This window comes from Fusarium poae, chromosome 1, assembly GCF_019609905.1.
Source record: "Fusarium poae strain DAOMC 252244 chromosome 1, whole genome shotgun sequence".
NCBI classification, from domain to species: domain Eukaryota; kingdom Fungi; phylum Ascomycota; class Sordariomycetes; order Hypocreales; family Nectriaceae; genus Fusarium; species Fusarium poae.
In genome coordinates this window covers 2,270,545-2,290,621 of record NC_058399.1, presented here as the reverse complement: position 1 = coordinate 2,290,621, position 20,077 = coordinate 2,270,545, and the positions used below count along the sequence as shown (strand labels likewise).

The following is a 20,077-nucleotide window of genomic DNA, read 5'->3' as shown; positions in this document are numbered from 1 at the left end:
TGTCTCCTAAAGGGCGGTCTTGCGGTGTCTTGGGAGGCCTTTCCGGTATTGTGTCTAGGTATAGTTACAGGGCCTTCATGTGATGCAATAGCTCCCAGCTTAGCTTTGGGTACCTTACTTAAAGTATCTTTGCGACGCAGACCAAGACTTTCCATTCCAAGCTATATGCGGGGCAGCTAATTCAAGTAGGCCCCACGTGAACCCCTGGGGAGACTGGGGTTGTTTGGCACAACTCGTATTTGGTAGGTATCTGTTCTTAGGAGAACTGGATAAAAATAATGTACATAGGTTGTAGAGTGAGTGTGCTTGGAAAATGAGAAATCGTTTGAAAGTGAAGATCATCATAATGGGCGAATCACTAGGTTAATTAAACTAAAAGAGCCCATCATCTCCTTTACTGAATCGCCTAGCGACCTCGGTATCAGACTTATCGATAACCTATCGATAACAACTGCGCATGCGTTATCCCGGCTTAGTATCATGCAAGTCCAGCCATTCCCGTCATTGTCCAGCTCCATACCTTCAACGACATCAGACCTTCACCCAGACACTTCTTTTGCTAGATCGCCAACGCATATCTTAGCTCTTGGATGATCCAAAGGTCTTATTGAGTCATCACCGTATTTGTCTCACATTAAGCGTATTACCATCACCATATCTTCCTCGACTGATCCAAACCCCCCGCATAAACCCACAGTCATGGCGACCGATAACGATCGTGGGTCGCCCTTTGCACCGCTCATGGCTGAGCTGGCGCGTATGAGAAACAAGACCCTCAAGACAGCGATCCATGATGTAGATGAGGTTCTAGATCTTCTGACTAAAGCTCGGGATCAGATAGCTCAGGGTGCGTAGACCATACTCAACCAGCGGTGCCCTCTAACATCATAATAGACCCAGATAGAGCTATCATGGTCATGACCACCCTCCAAAATCCAGTCAAAGCTCGCTTCGAGCGTATTACAACAGATTTGAAGGATGTCACAAAGGCACAAAAGGGATTCGGAAAGGCTCTTGACAAGGTTCGTGCCTATACCCTTTGGTTACATATTCGATGGCATCTGACAACAATACTAGGCTTTGCCTCACCGAGAACTACCCATGGAGACAGACGCAATGGCCGATCACCCAGGTCTTATCAACAGAGCTATAGCCATGCACCTACTTCGAGAGGGACAATTCTCTGTTGCATCGACTTTCCTCAAGGAGGCTACTGACCATCCTCCTCATCGCGAAACCCACTCGGTCTCACGTACAGACGAAGATGGCGACGACGATATGGACGATGACGACAACGAAGAGGAGGAGGAAATAGAAGACGATTTGGAAGGTCTGCATTCGGAGCACCTCCAGAGGAAGTTCTCCGAAATGTACAACATTCTCTCAGAGCTCAAAAACCGTAACCTCATACCCGCCATCAACTGGGCCAACATGAACAGCACTCAATTGGAGGCAAAAGGCAGCACTCTTGAGTTTGAGCTCATTAAGCTTCAGTACGTTTGGCTGTTCAAGGGACCCTCTGTCAACGGCCTGCCCGATGACCCCGTAAGAAACGGACTAGGTGGCGCCTTGAACTACGGTCGTCAACACTTCACCCGCTTCCAGGGCCGACATCTTCTAGAGATCCAACAGCTTTCCTGCGCGATGGTGTATGCATCTAACCTCGCTGGCTCTCCATACAAGCACATATTCGATGGCGATGATGCTTTCGAAGATGTCGCCATGTCTTTCACGCGCGAGTTTTGCTCCCTCCTCGGCCTGTCGGCTGAGTCGCCTCTCTATGTAGCTGTCACAGCGGGTTCGATCGCTCTGCCCCGCCTGATCAAGTACACCACGTACATGAAGGAGAAGAAGACGGAGTGGACGACAGAGAATGAATTGGCTTTTGAGACACCACTGCCCGAATCGATGATTTACCACCCCATTTTTGTTTGCCCTGTGAGCAAAGAACAAACTACGCAGGACAATCCGCCAATGATGTTGGGTTGCGGACACGTCATTTGTCGCGAGTCGTTGCAAAACATAGTAAAGGCAGCGCGGTACAAATGCCCTTATTGTCCGACAGAAGGTCACCTTAAGGATGCCACTAAAATCAGATTATGAGGGGATTGACTCTCCCTGCCGACGAAGCTAATCCTTACCCACGGGGTGAGTGCTTGGGCATTCACTGGGATTTGATGTACACAGCCAGGGAATAACGTTTGGACTTTGATTCGAGGTTAGAAATGGACAGCGGGCGTTTGGTCTTTTGTTTTGTTCATGTGTGTATTTGTTGGAATACAGCGCCTGCTTCATAGACACGCTGATCATTATCCAGCTAAAGCGATGAAACACCTAGCGTAGTGAATACGTTCTTGTCTCGAGTCATGCTTCACAAAGTTGAAACCTGTATTAAGTTTGAATCCTCTGTGTTTCACATTTTCGTCATGCACTCAATTCATGATTCAAATTTCACAAGTCTGTACATGCCTTCAGTTGGACCATATTGTAAGTTTGACTATTTTTATTCCGACCATGGATTATCTGGCTATGTAACTCCAGAATCCAGCTGACCTAAGGGACAAAGTAAAAGGTAACAACAAAGGAACTAGATATTGGCTCCGGGATCTCATTCCATGTGGAGCATTGAACGCCTAAAATGGTTGGGTCTAACATAGGAAACAAAAAAAAAAACCCAAGTCAAATAGAAATATAAAAATGATAAAAAGTCCAAGCAAGTTTCCGACACCAAGGGATATCATCTCGTCGCCTTCTGTTCACGCCGCACCGTTTGGTCACCGTCCATTCCGAGCCTGCCCTATGTGACTGGTGCCATTGAAAAGGGGAATCTTTTTGTATCCTTTCGTAAATTCATGTCTTTGTACAGCGGTGCTCCCGAAAAGCTTGTGGAGAACCGCACGACTTGCTTAGTCGATAGTCATACGGCTGGGAATCTGAGGCTTGACATCCTGCATGTTGATGGAGTTGACATCGGGCTTCTCCTCAACCTTGCGCTTGCGAGACAAAGCCTGGAGATGAGGCTTGAGTCCCTTGCCGAAATTAAGCATACACACGACGGCGTTGATGATGGTGAGGAGGATGAGAAGAATGGTGATGACGGCGAATGCAGTCAACGATCGGCGAACAGCTTCGTAGTTTTGCTTGTGACCTGGTTGGTAAATTCGAACCAACTTAAAGATGAAGTAGCTGAGACCTCCGAGGTAAAGAACGATGATAGCAACCATGCCGGCCTTGTTCTCGCGGCGGGTGAAGAATGCGGCGGCGAGGAGAATCAAAATGGTGATGGGGATGGTGACGATGGTGAGGGCGAATTCAGGATCATCCTTGTCGGCGACGACGACAACGAACTGAACGATGAAGCCGAGGAAGAAGAAGAAATCGAACTTGAGCAGAGCGATATAAATCTGTGATCAAGTTAGACACGACTCAATGCGATACGAGTAACAAGGCATACCTGGTAGTGAAGGAATCGCTTCTTCATGCGATAATCAGCACCGATGTTCTTGAGAATATCCCAAGCATACTCCTGGTAGATCTTCCAAGAAAGGAAGCCCATAACAAGGGTGGCAAGGGCAATGATGGCGGGAATAGCCACCAGGTAGGGCTTCACGTCGTGCCAGAGTTCTGCTGCAGGCATTTCAGGTCGGAGGGCATTCTTTTCACCAAGAATATCAAAGGCCTCTTTGATTTGATCGACTTGAATGGTGGTGTAAACCATAAGGGCGAGGTTGGAGAAGCAGACGCCGATGATCTGAATGGTGTTCTTTTGGCGAAGAGCATCCCAGACGACAACGAGTGTGTAAAGGAAACCGAAAATAAAAAGCGTTAGGAAAGTAGGAATAGTCTTGTACTGAGATTGGACTTCGGGATCGGGGTTATGAGCACCAAGGTTGACCTGGAATTTGCCAAAGATGTATCTAAACAAAGAATTAGCAACACAGTCGAAAGGATTATGTGTCGGACAAATAGCGTACGCTTCGAAGCAAATACAGAGAACGGCCTGTAGGAGAGAAACAGCCATGAAGCAAGCCGGCCATCGGCTCTTCATGAAATCGATCTTTCCGTTCTTCATACTTTGTGGAGGAACAGAAGGAGTAAGTCCTTCCCGGTAGGCGAAACCTTGGTTATATGTTGGCTCCACGGCGGCCTGGAATGCGGGAGGTTGAGGGATGGGCTGTGGCGATGGAACAGGAGACGGGGCGTAGCTGTTGTCGTATGAGTTGTTGTACGAGTGGCCGTATCCGTAGCCGTTGTCCGCCCCTAGAAGCGATTTGCGAGAGTCCAATCGAGTAGTCATGACAGACATGGAAGAGACTCCAGCCCCGGAGTCACGGTGAAATAAGTCGAAGAGGAAATGAAAACGCTCGTCGATAACGTTCGACGGACGATAGTTGATAAACAAGAGACTTTCAGTCAGATGCGATAGCGACGCGGCGATTTAGGTCGAGGCGGTCGTATGTCCAAATTGAGGCACAGCAGCTCAGGCGGGTGCTGCCACGGAACTGAGTTGTTGACTTGATAGATAAGGCGTATGCGAAAATCGAATCCGACAAAAAAGGAGTCGCGAGCTGATGGAAATGGAAGAGTAGCGAGAGACGTCGACGCGATTGCGAGGATTGATTCACTGGTGGCTGAAAACGGCGAGGCCGGGGGTTATCGATTAATAAGGATGAGAATGGATGTTGATGAGAAGAGAGAAATGAGACGGAACAAAACGAATGGAGAGAAGAAGAGAGCCCAAGCGTTAAAGAAAGAAAATGGATGTCAGCTTGAACCAGATGGGCAAGTCAAGTAGTGCTGAAACAGTCCAGGCAGGGTGTGGGCCAAGAGACCTAGAATCCAGGTCTCCATAGGTCTGGTCTGGTCTGGTCCAGTCAGGCTGATACTCCGTACCTACTAATACAGAGGGAAAGAAAGAAAGCCTCCATGCCCGGGCTGGGGCTGGCAGTTCACTTCAAGGGTGGGCTGCCCCGAGCACAGTGTTCCAGGGGTTCAGGCGTTTTTTTTTCCCTGGGGTGCCCGATAACTGACGGTGGAGTCTTGTGGCTCTAAAGATGTTGCTAGATTTACTCAATTGGGAGAGGGTTTTTCTTGGTTTCTAAACAGTCCAGATTGTCTCACATTGTCTTGTCTTTTGTAACAGAAGACGACGATGAATACCGATCCTGGCATCATGACGCAGTCGGCCAAGACTCAGAGATAAAGAGAGAGAGAAAACCCCTCAGTAGATGAAGGAATCATACAGTTCAAGCCAAGGCTACACAACAGGTACTTACTCTGACAGACAGTAACTGCACAGTTGGCGGGTGGAGAGAACCACAGAGACGGGACGCAGCATCCCGCCTCTAACGTCGCGTTAGCTTTAAGTTTGGACAACGTTGTGTGTGGAAAGCTACCTACCATCGCGGGTTAGGGGGGTTTTTCAATAGGCTGTCCCCTATGATGTTGACCTACTAAGAGGGTGTGCAGACTTAAGGCTATCGACACCCTTATCTACAAATATAGCCTCTGATTGATTACCTTATTAGACTAATAAGACTATATTAAGTAATTAGGCTATTAATATTAATAAGGCTATTAGGCTAATAATTATATTAAACTATTAATAGGCTATTAAATTAGCTAATTAAATAAATTAAAGTATAAAAATTATATTATATAATATATTATATAATCTCTTTAACTATTATATTATATATATTATAAATTATATAATATATTATATAATCTCTTTAACTACTATATTACTTAAAATTAATAATTTATAAAAGTTATAATTATAAAAGGTTTAAATCTATAGGCCATAGGCTATAGGCTATAATTATAATTATAGTTATAGCTTAATTACTATACTATTGCAGATTAATTATAAAGGTAATTATATATTAAGTTCTTACTTTTAATAATATATATTACTTTAATAAAAAATATAAATCTTTAATACTAAAGCCTAGCTAAAGGTTAATAAAATAGTTAATAGCTTAATAGCTAATAATATAGTTATAATAACTTAATAGCTTATTAATTTTAATAGAAGGTCTAAAGGTTTAATAAAATATATAAAATAAAACTAAATTAAAATAAATAATCTATATAAGACCTATATATAAAATAGGTAACCTTACTATTTAATTAAATTAATAGTAAGCCGAATTTCTAATAGCTAATTAGTCAGCTAATAGGGGATTAACAGGGTATCAATATATAATAGGTTATCACAGGCCATATTAAAAAACCCCCCCAACCCGCGATAGTACTTGTCCGTCTGCACTAGTTAGTTGCTGCAGTACATACAGGTACTGTGTGGATGAACCAGATCAGCCTTGGGAGCAATCTACCCACCCACATACCTCCCCTCTAGCTAGGTATACCTACTGAGAAATGCCGGGCTCAATGGATGGCTGTGCTAAAAATTCATGGGAGGCCGTCACTGTGAATATGACGAATGAAACCAGAAACGATTATCGAATGGCATAGCATAACATAGCACAGCACAGCACAGCACATCTTAGCATCGTCATCTTCAAAACTAGGTCGGTATGACATACAGTGTCAAGGAGGGCTGGGCTGGGTAGGTTGCTGAGGGAATGAATGCCTGTACCAGTAATAACTCTAACAGAGATGAGGGCTGCGGCAGTGCAATATCATGCAGAAAAGTCTCCATTGTTAGTGCAATCCCCTGCCATTCGAGGAAATGCCGCCTAAAAGCCAGCCCGTACATAACATCCAATACGTAGAACCATGCAATACAAATATGTCCGTCGGACTCAGCCCACTCCGTACGGGTACAGCCACTTTAACCTTGCATGAGCCATGTCTTGGGATCGCATCACACTCACAAGAGAAATCAACAACTTTGACACTTTTTTTTTAATATAACGTGATTACTTAAATTGTATGTCATGAGGTGACATGACATATGAGGCCCTCAGACAAATGCCTCTACATCTATGGAGTAACTACGTCGGTGCAAAATACCTGGTTTTGTCAATTGAATGCCTTCTACGAAACTCTTTGCCTTTCTTTGATATGCAGATGCATATGCAAATGCAATTCAGCCACCATCATATCACCAAAAAAAAAAAAAAAAAACCTGAATTTGTCTCCTGCACCTCGCTTTACTGGGTATAGTATAGCACAAGCTCGATCTGACGATCATCAACTCACGGTTCACTGCATATCTATTATTATTCTCCCTCCTAGACAAGGTAACTTTAATTGACTTTTTACTCCTTCCACAACTGCTGACTGTACGGCAAAACGGCCCAAGGCCACCGTTCCTAGCATAAGACGTTGCAGTGGTAATCTCTTTTACAGATCCACATTTTATAATTCCATAAATAAAACCGCGCGGCCAATGGACAATGCCCAAGACTCTCTCTACCTGGGGATACGATACGGCATGTTCCATTTCTGTAGCAATCAGCGAGTTTTTGTTAATAAAAGTGAATGCATGTCAGCAGTTCAAGAGCCCCCACCTTGTTGTTATTGCAGTCGTCGTCATCTCCATCCTAAACTTACACCTTGCTAGTAACAGCATATTATCTCCTTTTCAAGACTGTTAACCGCGATTCTCGCATAATAATTATCTTAGACTAACTTAGCCAAGCTTTTTGGTGGTGGTGTGCATCCATGCTTCTTTAATTCACCATGGAGGGCTGCTGCGCTATAGGGCTAGCAGAGCCTCTTTATTAGACCGTTTCTTCTCTGGCCCAACCCAACAGCTCGATGACATGCGGCTGTGTCGCCGTTGGAATGAATGGCACGCATTTAACTAGTTTACTTGAATCAAAAATTGACTTTGCTATCCGGCCACTGCCCAACGTATAACGAACGGCCTCAAACCCAATATCTCTGATTGGTGCAAGTTAAGCCAACCGGTGAACACGGTGAATTAATTCTCAAGCCAGGATGCTATGAAGATCAGGGACGGCGACTAAATTTAGGACAATTATATGCAGAAAATAGCACAATCAGCGCCGATCTTATTTATTATCTCCGAGATTCCCAGTATATCTCCTATGTTCCTAACTAATATGTACATAGTAAACACTTCTCAAGATCGTCACCCCGAAGAAGAAAAAAACAAGGCCTACTTAGGTATGTACTTTACTGTCACAACCCTGTCATATTCTCCGGAGCCTCGTTAAAGGAAATCAAGATCCCACGAACCCCATCCATACCCTAGCACCGATTCCTCGTTTACGCCAGCGTCATCTGAATCTGCTCCATTCAACCACAATGCATTAGCCGATGGTTGTTGCTGGGTTGCAGCGCCGACTTGACTCATCTGCTCAGCACCTTGCAGCTCCTGAGAATACTCGATCGATTGAAAGCACGTCGCCTTACCCAGGAAATGGTGTAACAATTCCGTGAAGCTGACAATGCATGGCCTAACCAACTCTTCCATCGTCCCCCCAGTTGCTGTGCCAAAAAACGTCGTGACCATACCCCCTTGTCCTGCCATGATATCCACAAATTGCTGCATGATTCGGGCTGCCTCTTGTGCCGTTGTCCATCCTAGTGGAAACGCTTCGAGAAGTGTGACAAGAATAGTAAGCTCATTCTGAGCTACTAAAGAGGTTCGCCCTTGGCCAGCTGTAAAGCCAGACATTAATATTAACCCCACTGGCAGTAGCCGACTCAACGTGACCCTGTTCAGAGGCAATTGGCGTTGTTGAAGAAGTGCTGAGTTGGCTTGAAGTTGTTTGCTGGCGAATTCGAGCTGTTCTTTTCGACTAACAGCTGGCGGCGAAACCGAACTGTTGAAGTGATTGGGGAAGTAAAGGAAAACAAGCAAGTGGTAATACTGTGCGCTCAACCAGGTGATACTACTATGGATAGGCAGGTTATCTGCTTCCATCGGTGACATGAGACAGCCACTGCTGTACCAATTTTCTATTTCGGACCGTAGGCTGCTCAGTATCGCCCGTCTATCTGCAGGACACAGGCGCGAAGTTTCGGCGTCCCGCTGAAAATGTACAGTGTCTAGAATTCGATACTCCAGTTGCCTGAGTTGAATAATATGACGACTAGTCTGTAAATTGCGAGCATACGTTGCTCTGTCTGGGCCAGCAAACTCTTCTACTGTGAGGCCGGGGAGTGGAACATCGGCATGTTCGTCTGTCAAAGCGGCTGGGAGGCCCTGAGACGCCGACATCATGCGGTCCAAGACGAAGATGCTCCAATACAATCGGTGCCTGAGCTCAGTCTCGACTGCCGTCCGTGGCTTCTCATCCGGACGAGTGAGGCCGATGACCATGGCCTGCCGTGCTGCGATACCAACTATAAAGTACGCAGAGGTCGCAGCCGGATCAAAAAGGGAGTACAATCCCAATAGGACAAGGATCTGTACCGACTCAACACTCTCACTGCAGAGACACTCCTGTATGATATCTGGATAAACTACATCGAACTGCCGAGCTGTGTCACTTGGGATCTGCCCGGCCCGCACGAGCGATGTGCACCCAATCGCCATGACGAGATATAGTAATGTCATGGGCGGATCTTGATCCGCAGGCGATGCATCCCCTAGAGTCTCAAGATCTCGCCGTACTCTCGCCTGGTCGACAAAAGGATACGCCCTGTTCACATGGCGGAAGAAGGCATCGATGAAGCGGCACGGGGCAATATCAGGAGGTAAAGCCTGCCGAGCGATCAACCTTCGTCTCGTGGTTGATCCCTCGGTTGATCCCTGGTACGGTGAGAAGTGGCTATTGGCGGTTCGCACACTGCCCGGATCCCTTTCTTCCACGCGGATCTCAGCATTTTGCTGTCCTGCCAACACTTCATCACGGCTGCGTAACAGAGGTTGGGCAGCAGTTGCATCTAGTGGAGGAGTGTTCGGGCCTAACACTCGTGGGAAGTGAGGGGCTGTGCCTTCTATGGTTCCTATACCATTATGTGACCCTCGGCCAAGTATACTCACCAAATCAGCTCCTGTCTCTATCCCACTTAACCTACCCTGTGGGCCTGGTGGCAGTAGATTTTGATCAATGTACTGACTTAACCATTCTACCCGAGAGCGCAATTGGTGTATCTGAGCCTCAGCGTTGGCTATTGGGCTGGTGTACGAACACCGCTGACCAGCGGTGGCGCAGAGAGAGCAGACAGGAAAGGTACGGCTACACTTCTTTTTAAAGCTGCGACAGCGATCACAGGCTGGCGGAGTGGTTTTTGTACCTGAAGTGCGAGCGCCAGATGCTTGTTGGGTGACAGTAGTAGGATGCTGTCCGTGGGCTCGCGCTTCTCGTTGGTCAGCAGACACTGGAGGTGAAGCGGATCGGGCCCGACCGACGGCCCCAGGAGACGGGGACAGCCTGCGGAGGCGGAAGCGGTGGATTGAGGCCTTCATTTCAGATGCCATTTTGGGTTGTCGGCGCTCTTTCTATTGGCATGGTTGGTATGCGTAGGTTTTGACAGGGTAGAGAGGTGGTAAGCGTTGTTAATGTATGTGTTGTCTCTCTCGGATGAGATTGGATCAAATATCTTTTAACAAGAAACAGATGAAGAAAACTCGCAATCATTTCATTGAACGATAAGATAGAGCTCTCGGAGATGGTTCGAGGAACCAGGAAAGATTCGCCATCGTGGCTGCTGTTAATTAAGCCAATGAAGGTAGACCAGATTGCGTGCTTGAGAAGGGGATGTTATCATTACCCTTATGAAGTCTTTATCTAACGATAAAGGGCAATCCGCAGAGCCGCAAAAGTATTGACCTGATTATTTGCAAAACATCCCAAGATGTAAGAGAAATAAAATGAGTTTGAGGGCATCACCAAATCATTATTCCCATTCAAGCCCACCCGGAATGAAGTAGGCAATGTCTCTCTAAAACGGAAGGAGAATCTGGCGACGGCGGCCTGGCTCCGATGCCCGGAGTCGGAGTCGCGCGGAGGCCGACCGGGATTACCGAAAGCGGCAACACCATCTAATGCGGCAATCGTTCGACCTGTAAATTGATGAGTTAGTAGTGAGGCTATTTTGCGGAATCCATCGGCAGCTTCTGTTATCAGCTGTCAAATCGGAAGGGAAGCTGTTTATAAGAAGATTGGAGGAGTTGTGTTTGAAGATCCAGTGTTTTATTCGCCTTGACCTACTTCGACTACTCTCATTTATTGTTCAAACGTACGACGACATTATTGTTAGATGATTACTATCTCACTGTGACTTGGGACAGTCTCACCATTACGTATTAAGCCACAACATACATCCTTCCTTCTCGACCTGTTTCAGAAGACACGCCCAATCTTGAAAGAATGGTCCTGGCAGATAAACTCGACGTTCGTCGCATTGCCATCATAGGTGCTGGCCCTAGCGGCCTTGCAGCTGCCAAGTAACAACCCTTCACATCAAAGTCAAGTCAAACCATCAACTGACGGTCCTCCCAGATATCTTCTCGCAGAAAAGAAGTTTTCCAAAGTCCGCATCTTTGAGCAACGCGCCACAGCAGGCGGCGTCTGGAACTACACACCTCTAGCCCGCGAACAGGGCTTCTCAGTTCCCAGAACCCAACCCAGTTATGCGCCGGACCAAGCCCTTTGGCCCAATGAGCATGGAGACGTAGAGTTCATGTCTCCTATCTATGACCTCCTGGAGACCAACATTCCGCATTCGCTCATGAGTTACAGTGATAAAGAGTTCCCACAGGGTTCATCTTTGTTTCCTCGCCATAGCGTTGTCCTACAGTACCTCAAAGACTACGCTCAGGAGATCACTCCTCATATCTCATATCAAACTCAGGTCTTGAACATTGAGAAGTCGAGGTCAGATCGCTCACAGCCATGGTTAGTTGAGGTGCTCGACCTGAAGTCCAACAAAGTTATCAAAGATGAGTATGACGCTGTTGTGGTGGCAAGTGGACATTACAATGACCCTTTCATCCCCGACATCGCCGGGCTCATTGAGTTCGATAAGAAATATTCGGGGGTCATTTCACACTCCAAATTCTACCGAAGACCTAACGACTTTAAGGACAAGGTATGTTGATATGCTCTCTTTTTGGGACAGTTTGCTCACGATTAAGTAGAAAGTCATTGTTGTTGGTAACTCTGCATCTGGCGTCGATGTGAGCGCGCAACTTGCCAGTGTTGCAAAGCACCCCATCTTTGTCTCGGAAAAGGAAAAATCGACTGTGGTCGCCCCTGCAAAAGAGCCATGGGCAACCGGTGTTCCTGAGATCGTCGAGTTCCTCCCCGAGCAGCGCGGTGTCCGCTTCGCCAACGGCCAAATCGAGAATGACATTGACGCTGTGATCTTCTGTACTGGCTTCCATTATTCGTACCCTTTCCTCAAATCTCTCGATCCTCCTGTAGTTGTACCCGGTGGCGGACATGCGGCACATCTTTGGGAACACATTCTCTACACTGCAGACCCAACCCTCTCGTTTCTCAGCGTTCCGCAAAGAATCGTCCCTTTCCCCGTAGCCGAGGCACAGAGCGCTGTCATTGCTCGTATGTGGTCTGGCCGTTTGAGCCCCCCATCTGAAGTTGCGATGGAGGCATGGGTGAAAGATCAGCACGAGAAGAAAGGAGAAGGCAAGGCAATTCATGTCATGGTTTGTCCTGAAGACGTCGACTACGTCAACCGCATGCATGAGCTAAGCAAGGAGGCACCAAGGGCTCCTGAATTGGGTCTCGAGAATGAAGGACAAGGCAAGTTACCTCCATACTGGGGACTGGACAAGAGATGGGTACGAGAGAGAGTGCCAAAGATCAAGCTGGTAAGTAGAGCAGCGGGTGACAAGAGGCACGAGCTGAGGAGATTAGAGGACCTTGGTTTCGATTATGAAGAGTGGAAGAGGACTGTCGAGGAAGGCGAAAAGCTCTTTTGAGTTGAACATGATTGGATAGACTAATGCGTACATTCATTGTTGAAATGTAATTACCAATTTATAATAAGCTAAATACATACTGTTTAAGGAGTACAGCCTCTTGTTGTTTTAACCAACACTGCCCCGACCTTCTAATTGTCTGTAGTTTTCTCGTTACCTGTAGTCACGCCCTCTTCCTCTTCGGGTTCACTTTTTTCGTCGCCACGGCGTTTTAGCGATTTAAGACCGGTCTTATGTTCCTGGTGCTCCTTGCTAAGATTGACCTGCTTGATCATAAGACTGATGGCGAGCGACAGACCAGCAAAACACGTGTACACAATGTACATGGTTCGCAGACTGTTCCAAAACGCCGTCTTGGCCACCCTGCCGTCCTCTCCTGTTAAAGACCCTACAAGCTCTACACTACCTGCCGCGTTGGCTCCGGAGAGTCTACTGGCGAGACTAGAGCCGAGTTCTTCCTCGAGTTTTGGATACTGCTTCTCCATCTCATTGTTGAAAATGACGCCGCCTACCACGACGGAGATGGAAGTGCCTAGCTGGCGAATGAAAGAGAAGCATGAAGTCGCGGAACCGATATCTCGCGGCTCGACGTTGGTCTGAAGTGCGATCAGGGGGGCCTGGAAGTTGGGACCTATACCGATTCCGGCGACGATCTGAAAGACGATAATCTTGGCCCAGTTGGCACGCGGTTCGAGGTCGATGAACAAGCCAAACCCGATAACGGTTACAATCAAGCCCAGCACAATGACGAGCTTATACTGGCCTGTCTTCTTGATGTATACACCAGCTCCAGCCGAGACGAACGAGAGGGACAGCACGTACGGAAGTAGGTAGACACCAGAAAGCAGTGACGACGCACCGAGAACACCCTGGTAGTAGAGCGGAAGCCAGTAACTACCAGACATGAAAACAAATGCATGAGTAAAGCCAACACCGTAGGAGGCGATGCTGTTCCGTGCGCTGAAGAGTCGGATAGGAAGAACAGGGATCTTGGCAACCTTCCACTCGTATAAAATGAAAAGTCCAACGACGAAGATGCCAAAGACGATGAGACAGATGGTCGTGGCAGAGTTCCAAGGGAACGAAACACCACCAAATTCGAGTCCCAACAACCACATGACGGTGCCGCCAATAATGAGAATGCTGCCTGGCCAGTCCAGAGCCATGAGACCCTCCTTCATTGGCGTGCGAGGATTATGCAGCTTTAGGAAAAAGACGAGGATGACAAAGGCAACGGCGCTGATGGGAAGGTTGATATAGAAACACCATCGCCAGGTGACCTGGCTAGTAAAGACACCACCGAGAATAGGTCCAACTGCAGATGCCAATGCCCACACCATGCCGAGAATGCCAAAGTACATGCCGCGGTTTCGCATGGAGAAGAGATCGCTGATAGCAATATTGGGCAACACGATTAGACCACCTCCACCGATGCCTTGGATAGCACGCGAGGCAATGAGCATGCCCATGCCGTTACTTACAGCACACAGAAGAGAACCAATCCAGAAGATGATAGCCGCAGCGAGAATAACTGGCTTACGGCCAAAAATGTCCGAAATCTTGCCCCATGTTGGCACAAACGCAGCGTTGCCCAGCAGATAGGCAGTTCCTATCCAGACATAACCTTGACTCGAGTTAAACTCATTGGCAATAGTGGGAACCGCGGTGGTGATGATGGTCGTATCTAGAGCGGCAAGGAATAGTGCAAGACACAGAGCGCCCATAATCAAGATGTTCTCCGACCTGGTCCGTCCGGCCTCGGGATCGCCAGCCCCAGGTGCACCGGGTAAGGGGCTGCTGCCAGCCGGCGCGGTCGCGGCTCCATTTGGGGTTGCTTCGGCTGCTGCTGTAGGCTCGTTTGAGCCTGGATTTATGCCATCTCTTTCCACGTCAAGAGTGCTGTCCGAACTAGTCCTATGCTCTGGTGTCGGCACTGAGACGACCATCGTTGCCGTGCAAGTTGTGAGCCTGCGAGGCTACTGATGGATGAACAAAAAAAATCTTCTCTCTCCCTTTTGCAATTTGGAACCAAAGTCGAGAATCGTCGACGTAGTAACTGTAACGACCCTTGTCCGGGGGCCGGCGTCGACCGATCAGTGATTGCTAATCAGGAATATTGTAGTAGTATTGGAAGCGCGCTCCCTGCTGTACGGTTCATATGCGTTCACTATGCACGAATATGTATGTAAGGATACCTTTACAGCAAAGTGTGCATGCATGGGTGAAAGAGGTCAGTCAAGATGAGACGAGATGAGATGAACAAGGCCATTGTGATTCTTTCTCCACCGAGAACGGTCCATGACTAGGTAACTAACTAACTAAATCGCAGAACAGGACCAGGGATAGAATGACTGAGTAACTTGTTAAATCCGAGGCGCGAGACCGAAATCAGAGTAATTCGGCGGAATGGTGCCGGGTTGTCGACTCGTGGAGGGTGGAGAAACAATTCCATTGCAGTGAAAATAAAGGCGTCAACGACACCGAGAATGAGATTGACAAGGAAGGAGTAGGTGGTGTGGAGTACGAATATTATTACCGGAGTATAATTCCGTAAACTTTTACGTATTTCCAGTCTTGCCGTCTTGCAACCTTCTGTATAGAGCCAAGCACCAAATGCATATAGTTACAGCAACCATGGTAAGCCGGCTGTTAATTACTACTTATAATGCATCAACAACATCCTTTGATATGAATAAAGCATATCTATCTTCATGTTTATGTGAACTCACATGCCTTGCAGTCGCTCGTATTGGAGTAATAAATGAAACACAGCTTTCAGATCGGCGTCCAACACAGAAAGACTGGATGGAAGATAGATACTATACGATTGTTTTAAACTCTCATAACGCCCGTCCCAGTGTTTGAGAATTACGAGATCCCTTTATAATTTACATATTCATCCACTGCCGACCCTTCTACTGTGTTTGACCCGCATGTGCCCGACTAAAATATCTTGGTAATACTTTCTCTCGAAATAACACTGTTCTGTCGCTCGTCACGCCTGACACGGAAGAAACTGTCGCAGAAATCGCTACATCTCATATGTCGCAAAAAGTCCTCGTCGTGAGTGATGACAATGAGCTGGAAGTTGCTCTGAGCCTGACGAGCTTTGATAATCATATGTAAGCTTTCTGCCAGACTCTTGATGTTGTCACGATCCAGGTTGGTCGTAGGTTCATCCAGCGCAATGAGACCGCAGTTGACACCAAATGATTCAGCCAGTGCTAAACGAATAATGATGGATGCGAGCACCTTTTGTCCAGCAGAACATCGGCCACGCATATCCATCTCGGTGTCTTGCTTCACCATACAGAGTCGGTAGTTGTAGTTGCGTTTGCCTGTGTTTGACTCATTATCCGAACGGATGAGAATTGTATCAATGTCGGTTCCTTGGTAGGTGCTCTGCCATAGTTCGCCAGCGATACGATTCACCTCGGCCATCTTCATCGAGTGAAACTGCATTACAGCTTTGTCAACAGCCGAGCTACACTGGGCCAGATCCTCAATAGCAGCTTTGGTGGTCTCCACCCGGATATGCGACTCTCGATACTTTTTCTTGGCGTCCTTGTAATCCATCTCCCACTCCTGAAGCAGTCTTCCAAGCTCCTCGTCCTTGGTTTTCATAGTTCCCATCACGGAGCCACGCTCCGCCAGGAGACGATTATAATGATTTTCTTGCATACGGGCTTCAGATTGAAGACGTTCATAGTCCTCGTCAGCATTACGCTCCTCCAGCTCAGCGATCTCTTGACGGATGACATCGATGGTACGAAGATTTTTGCGATAGTTGAGGTTGTCCTTGATGTTCTTCTTCTTCCGGTCTCCGTTGTCAATGTCTTGTTTCAGCTTGTTTGTGCGGACAGTGAGATCTGCAACCTCCTTTTCGGTACTCGCGATTGTCTTCTCAAGTGCGGCAATGGCTCTTTGGTTGGATGCCAGGTTGGAAGGACCACCACGATCGATATAGCCCTGGATATCTGTATCCATCATCTTCATCTCATTCACCGAGTTTGCGACGTTGTCACGGGCGTCGACAATGACCTGTTCCTTAGCCCGACCGCGTCGGAGAACTTCATCACGAGCAGACCTTGCCTCTGCAATGTTGGGTTCGATTGTCTCCAACTCCTCATCGGCACGTTGAATGACATCTCGTTGGTGAGAGACTTCTTCCTTCAGTGCCTGGATCTGATTTTGCAGGTCTTGCTTCTTGTCCAATTGTCCGGCTGCCCGGCTGATTTTGTTTCTCAGCTCACTCTTCTCGAGCTCGAGAGAGTTGAGCTGATCTTTTGTACGTTGACGATCCGTAGTCAACTTTGAAATACGATTCTTTAAAGTCCTCATTTGATCAGACAAACTAGCCTGGAGGTCATGAATCTCGTCAGGGCTTCGAGTTGCTCCGCCTGACATCTGCTGAGACATAATACGATCAACCTGGGTTTCCGACTCGGCAATGTCTTTGACGGTTTGCCCAATGTTGGAAACAGTCTTGGACATGTCCTCCAGATCTTTCTGCTTCTCCTCCTCAGCGGATGCAACAGACGCTTGCTCTTCAACTTGTCTCTCCAAGGCGTCAAATTCTGTCTCTGCAGTCTTGCAGTCTTCGCGAAGAGAAGGCAGTTCGGCCGTCAATCGCTCGTATGTGTCGTAGGAACCGCGTACAGATCGCAGCTTCTCTAGACTCGAGACCATCTCCTTGAGATCCTTTTCTGTGTCGACCTTACCCTTCGGGTCAAGATGCTTGTCTATCCTCTTGCTCAACCGTTCCATGCTCGCAGCTTGACTCTCATCAAAGTGACGATCACAAAGCAAGCATTTTCGCTTCGTGTCTAGTAGACGCTTACATTTGGTGTAGTAGTCCACGAGTGCGTCGAAGAGACTGAGGTCGTTGCGCAGTTCCTCGACCTGGGATTCAGCAGCCTCGACTTCTTCTTTGTAATCATCGACAATAGCGTTGTCACGAACAGTGAGAAGGGCATTGACCACTTGTTGTTGACAAGCAGCTGCTTCTTTGGACTTCTTATCGCGGGAGTCTTTGGCTGTCCTCAAGCGAAAATCAACTTTTTGTTGTTTCTGTCGGGTCTGATCAAGTCGCTTCTGAGCCTCAGTAACCACTTTATTCTGGTCCTTAACCAATGCTTGAAACTTGGATTCCAACGTTTCTGGCTCCCAATCACTACCAAGGACCTTGTCCAGCTTCGGTTTCCAGGTACTCGTCAGGGTGTCAAGCTTGCGCTTGCGGTCAGCGAGTTCCTTCTTCCTGTAGTCAAGCTGGGCTCTTTCGGACGCAAGACGAGTGCACTCAACGAGCTCTCTGCCAAGCCTGTCGTTATCACTCTCTAGTGAATGAAGCTTATCATTTTCGTCCGATAGCTGCCGGTCCCAATCCGCTTTTTCAAAGGTCTTTTGGGCTGCTTGGAATCTGCTGTCAAGATCTTGCATCTGCCCATCGAGTACAGCTTTGGCACCCTCATCAACGTCGATCTGGCTCGACTCGTTCTGCAGCACCGCAGTGCGCTTTTCGATGGCGCTCATTCGTTGTTTGGCTGACACGCGATCTTGAGTGCGGGCAGCTTTGCGGCCCTCTAGCTCGGTGATGACACCGGTAGCCCGGTCCAACTCGGCAGAGTTCTCCTTCTGCAAGCGCTCCAAGTCCCTTTTTTTCTCAGTGAGGAGTTTCTGAAGGCGATCATTGAATGACTTGACGTGGTTGTCTGAAAGATCCCCGTCAAAGCCCGAGAAGCCATACGACTGAGCGGCTTCTTGGATCATCTCCTTTCGTATCTTTAATTGACGTTCGTATTTGTCTTTGTCTGACTGATGCTTGCCTTGTTCGGAAAGCTTAGTAGATAATTCCTTTCGGGATTGTCCTAGTTCATTCTGCAACTCGTTGTACTGAGCCTTGTTCTGGTCGGCCTCGTCTTGGAGATGTTGCATACGATCCTCATAATGTGCAAGATCGCTCTCCAATTTGCCGTCATCATCGGGGAGTTCCTCAATAGTGGACCTCAGTTCTTTGACAGCCTCTTCCCTGTATTCAAGCTGTTCGCGCTTTGTGTCAAGGTTTTGCACGATCGCAAGATGGCTGTTTGCCGTTTCCCGAGTGGTCCTGATTTTCTCTTGGGTTTCTTCCATTTCGGCACTGATGGACTCGCAGGTCTCGCGAGACCCTTCGATTTCAGCTTGCAAGGCCTTCATCCTCTTTTCTGCACGGTCACCTCGATCTTTGTTTACCTTGTTGTGAGCCTCGTCATTCTGGAGTTTGCTTAACTGTTCAACCTGCTTCTTTCGGAGAACCTTGAGATTGTCGATGGCTTTGGTATATTTCATAGCCTCGAAGATTTCGTCGAACCGTTTCTTCAAGGCGGCTGGTTCGCTCAGGGGCCAGAGAGATTCATCTTGGTGACAGAAAATGACGGCATCGAGAATTGCAGGTGAAACGCCAAGACGTTCTGGTATCATCTCGTCTAGCTGGGCCTGTCGAGTTGATGTGGTGCTTCGTTCTCCATTGTTCACGACGACGAGGGAGCAATCTAGGGTTTTCTGAGACCGGGTCGTCTTCTTGACAGTAAGCTGTAGACTTCGGGTCGCGACATGTTGACGGTCGTTGATGGATCGAAATTGCAGTTTCACTTGGGCCATAACCTCTTTCTCGCCACAAAGCTACAATGGATTAGCAGGTATGTTGTATATTGAGAATAGAAGTGCGTGAAAGTACCTTGGGGTCATGGATGAAAGCGCCGCCCTTGCTGTTGGGCGGCAACTCGCCGGTGGTGGCATACTTCAGACATTCGATAATTGTCGTTTTACCGGAGCCGTTGTAACCCACAATAAGAGTTAGAGGGGTGTTGAACTGAATAGCCTCTCGAACAGAAGGGCTAAAAGATCGGACACCCGAAATCGAAAGCTTGTCGATTCTAGACATGATGATTACCACATTAGGGGGCGTGACAGGTACAAAGGCTAGGACCTTTTCGATTGATTCATCTACAGATTGAGAACTGCAGTATACAAATCACATAAAAAGTTGATATCACAGGTGGGTGACTCTCAAAGTGCTGCACTAGTTTGGACCAGGCAGCCAGCGGAGTTGACGGGCAACGCGACAAAGGGAGGAGAGACGCGTTGAGAGGTTTGGGCTTGGGAACAGCCGATGCGTGAGCACGTGCATTCAAGTTTGGCCGTGGTTTTGGCGAACGACGGTATCTAACCCGTCATGGAAAGACAGGCCCCGGAAAACAACGGCCA

At 47.7% G+C, this 20,077-nt stretch overlaps 6 protein-coding genes across 6 annotated transcripts; 2 read left to right on the top strand and 4 right to left on the bottom strand.

The window, feature by feature from the left end:
• Positions 1–699: 699 nt before the first annotated feature.
• On the top strand, positions 700–2,103 carry FPOAC1_000750 (uncharacterized protein; the record flags this gene model as incomplete). Its single annotated transcript, XM_044845361.1, has 3 exons — positions 700–847; positions 895–1,022; positions 1,078–2,103. The coding sequence occupies 3 exons, from the start codon at positions 700–702 to the stop codon at positions 2,101–2,103; spliced, it is 1,302 nt and encodes a 433-aa protein (XP_044711277.1).
• An 803-nt stretch (positions 2,104–2,906) lies between these two features.
• On the bottom strand, positions 2,907–4,297 carry FPOAC1_000749 (uncharacterized protein; the record flags this gene model as incomplete). The annotated part of the gene is made up of 3 exons (XM_044845360.1): positions 2,907–3,404; positions 3,455–3,917; positions 3,975–4,297. 3 exons carry the CDS (start codon positions 4,295–4,297, stop codon positions 2,907–2,909), a joined length of 1,284 nt encoding a protein of 427 aa, XP_044711276.1.
• A 3,849-nt stretch (positions 4,298–8,146) lies between these two features.
• On the bottom strand, positions 8,147–10,366 carry FPOAC1_000748 (uncharacterized protein; the record flags this gene model as incomplete). Its single annotated transcript, XM_044845359.1, has 1 exon — positions 8,147–10,366. One exon carries the CDS (start codon positions 10,364–10,366, stop codon positions 8,147–8,149), a length of 2,220 nt encoding a protein of 739 aa, XP_044711275.1.
• Positions 10,367–11,258: 892 nt separating this feature from the next.
• Positions 11,259–12,851, top strand: FPOAC1_000747 (uncharacterized protein; the record flags this gene model as incomplete). Its single annotated transcript, XM_044845358.1, has 4 exons — positions 11,259–11,335; positions 11,391–11,979; positions 12,029–12,721; positions 12,768–12,851. 4 exons carry the CDS (start codon positions 11,259–11,261, stop codon positions 12,849–12,851), a joined length of 1,443 nt encoding a protein of 480 aa, XP_044711274.1.
• Positions 12,852–12,963: 112 nt separating this feature from the next.
• FPOAC1_000746 (uncharacterized protein) lies at positions 12,964–14,778 on the bottom strand (the record flags this gene model as incomplete). The annotated part of the gene is made up of 1 exon (XM_044845357.1): positions 12,964–14,778. The coding sequence occupies one exon, from the start codon at positions 14,776–14,778 to the stop codon at positions 12,964–12,966; it is 1,815 nt and encodes a 604-aa protein (XP_044711273.1).
• Positions 14,779–15,775: 997 nt separating this feature from the next.
• FPOAC1_000745 (uncharacterized protein) lies at positions 15,776–19,754 on the bottom strand (the record flags this gene model as incomplete). The annotated part of the gene is made up of 2 exons (XM_044845356.1): positions 15,776–19,492; positions 19,548–19,754. 2 exons carry the CDS (start codon positions 19,752–19,754, stop codon positions 15,776–15,778), a joined length of 3,924 nt encoding a protein of 1,307 aa, XP_044711272.1.
• Between the last annotated feature and the right edge of the window lie 323 nt (positions 19,755–20,077).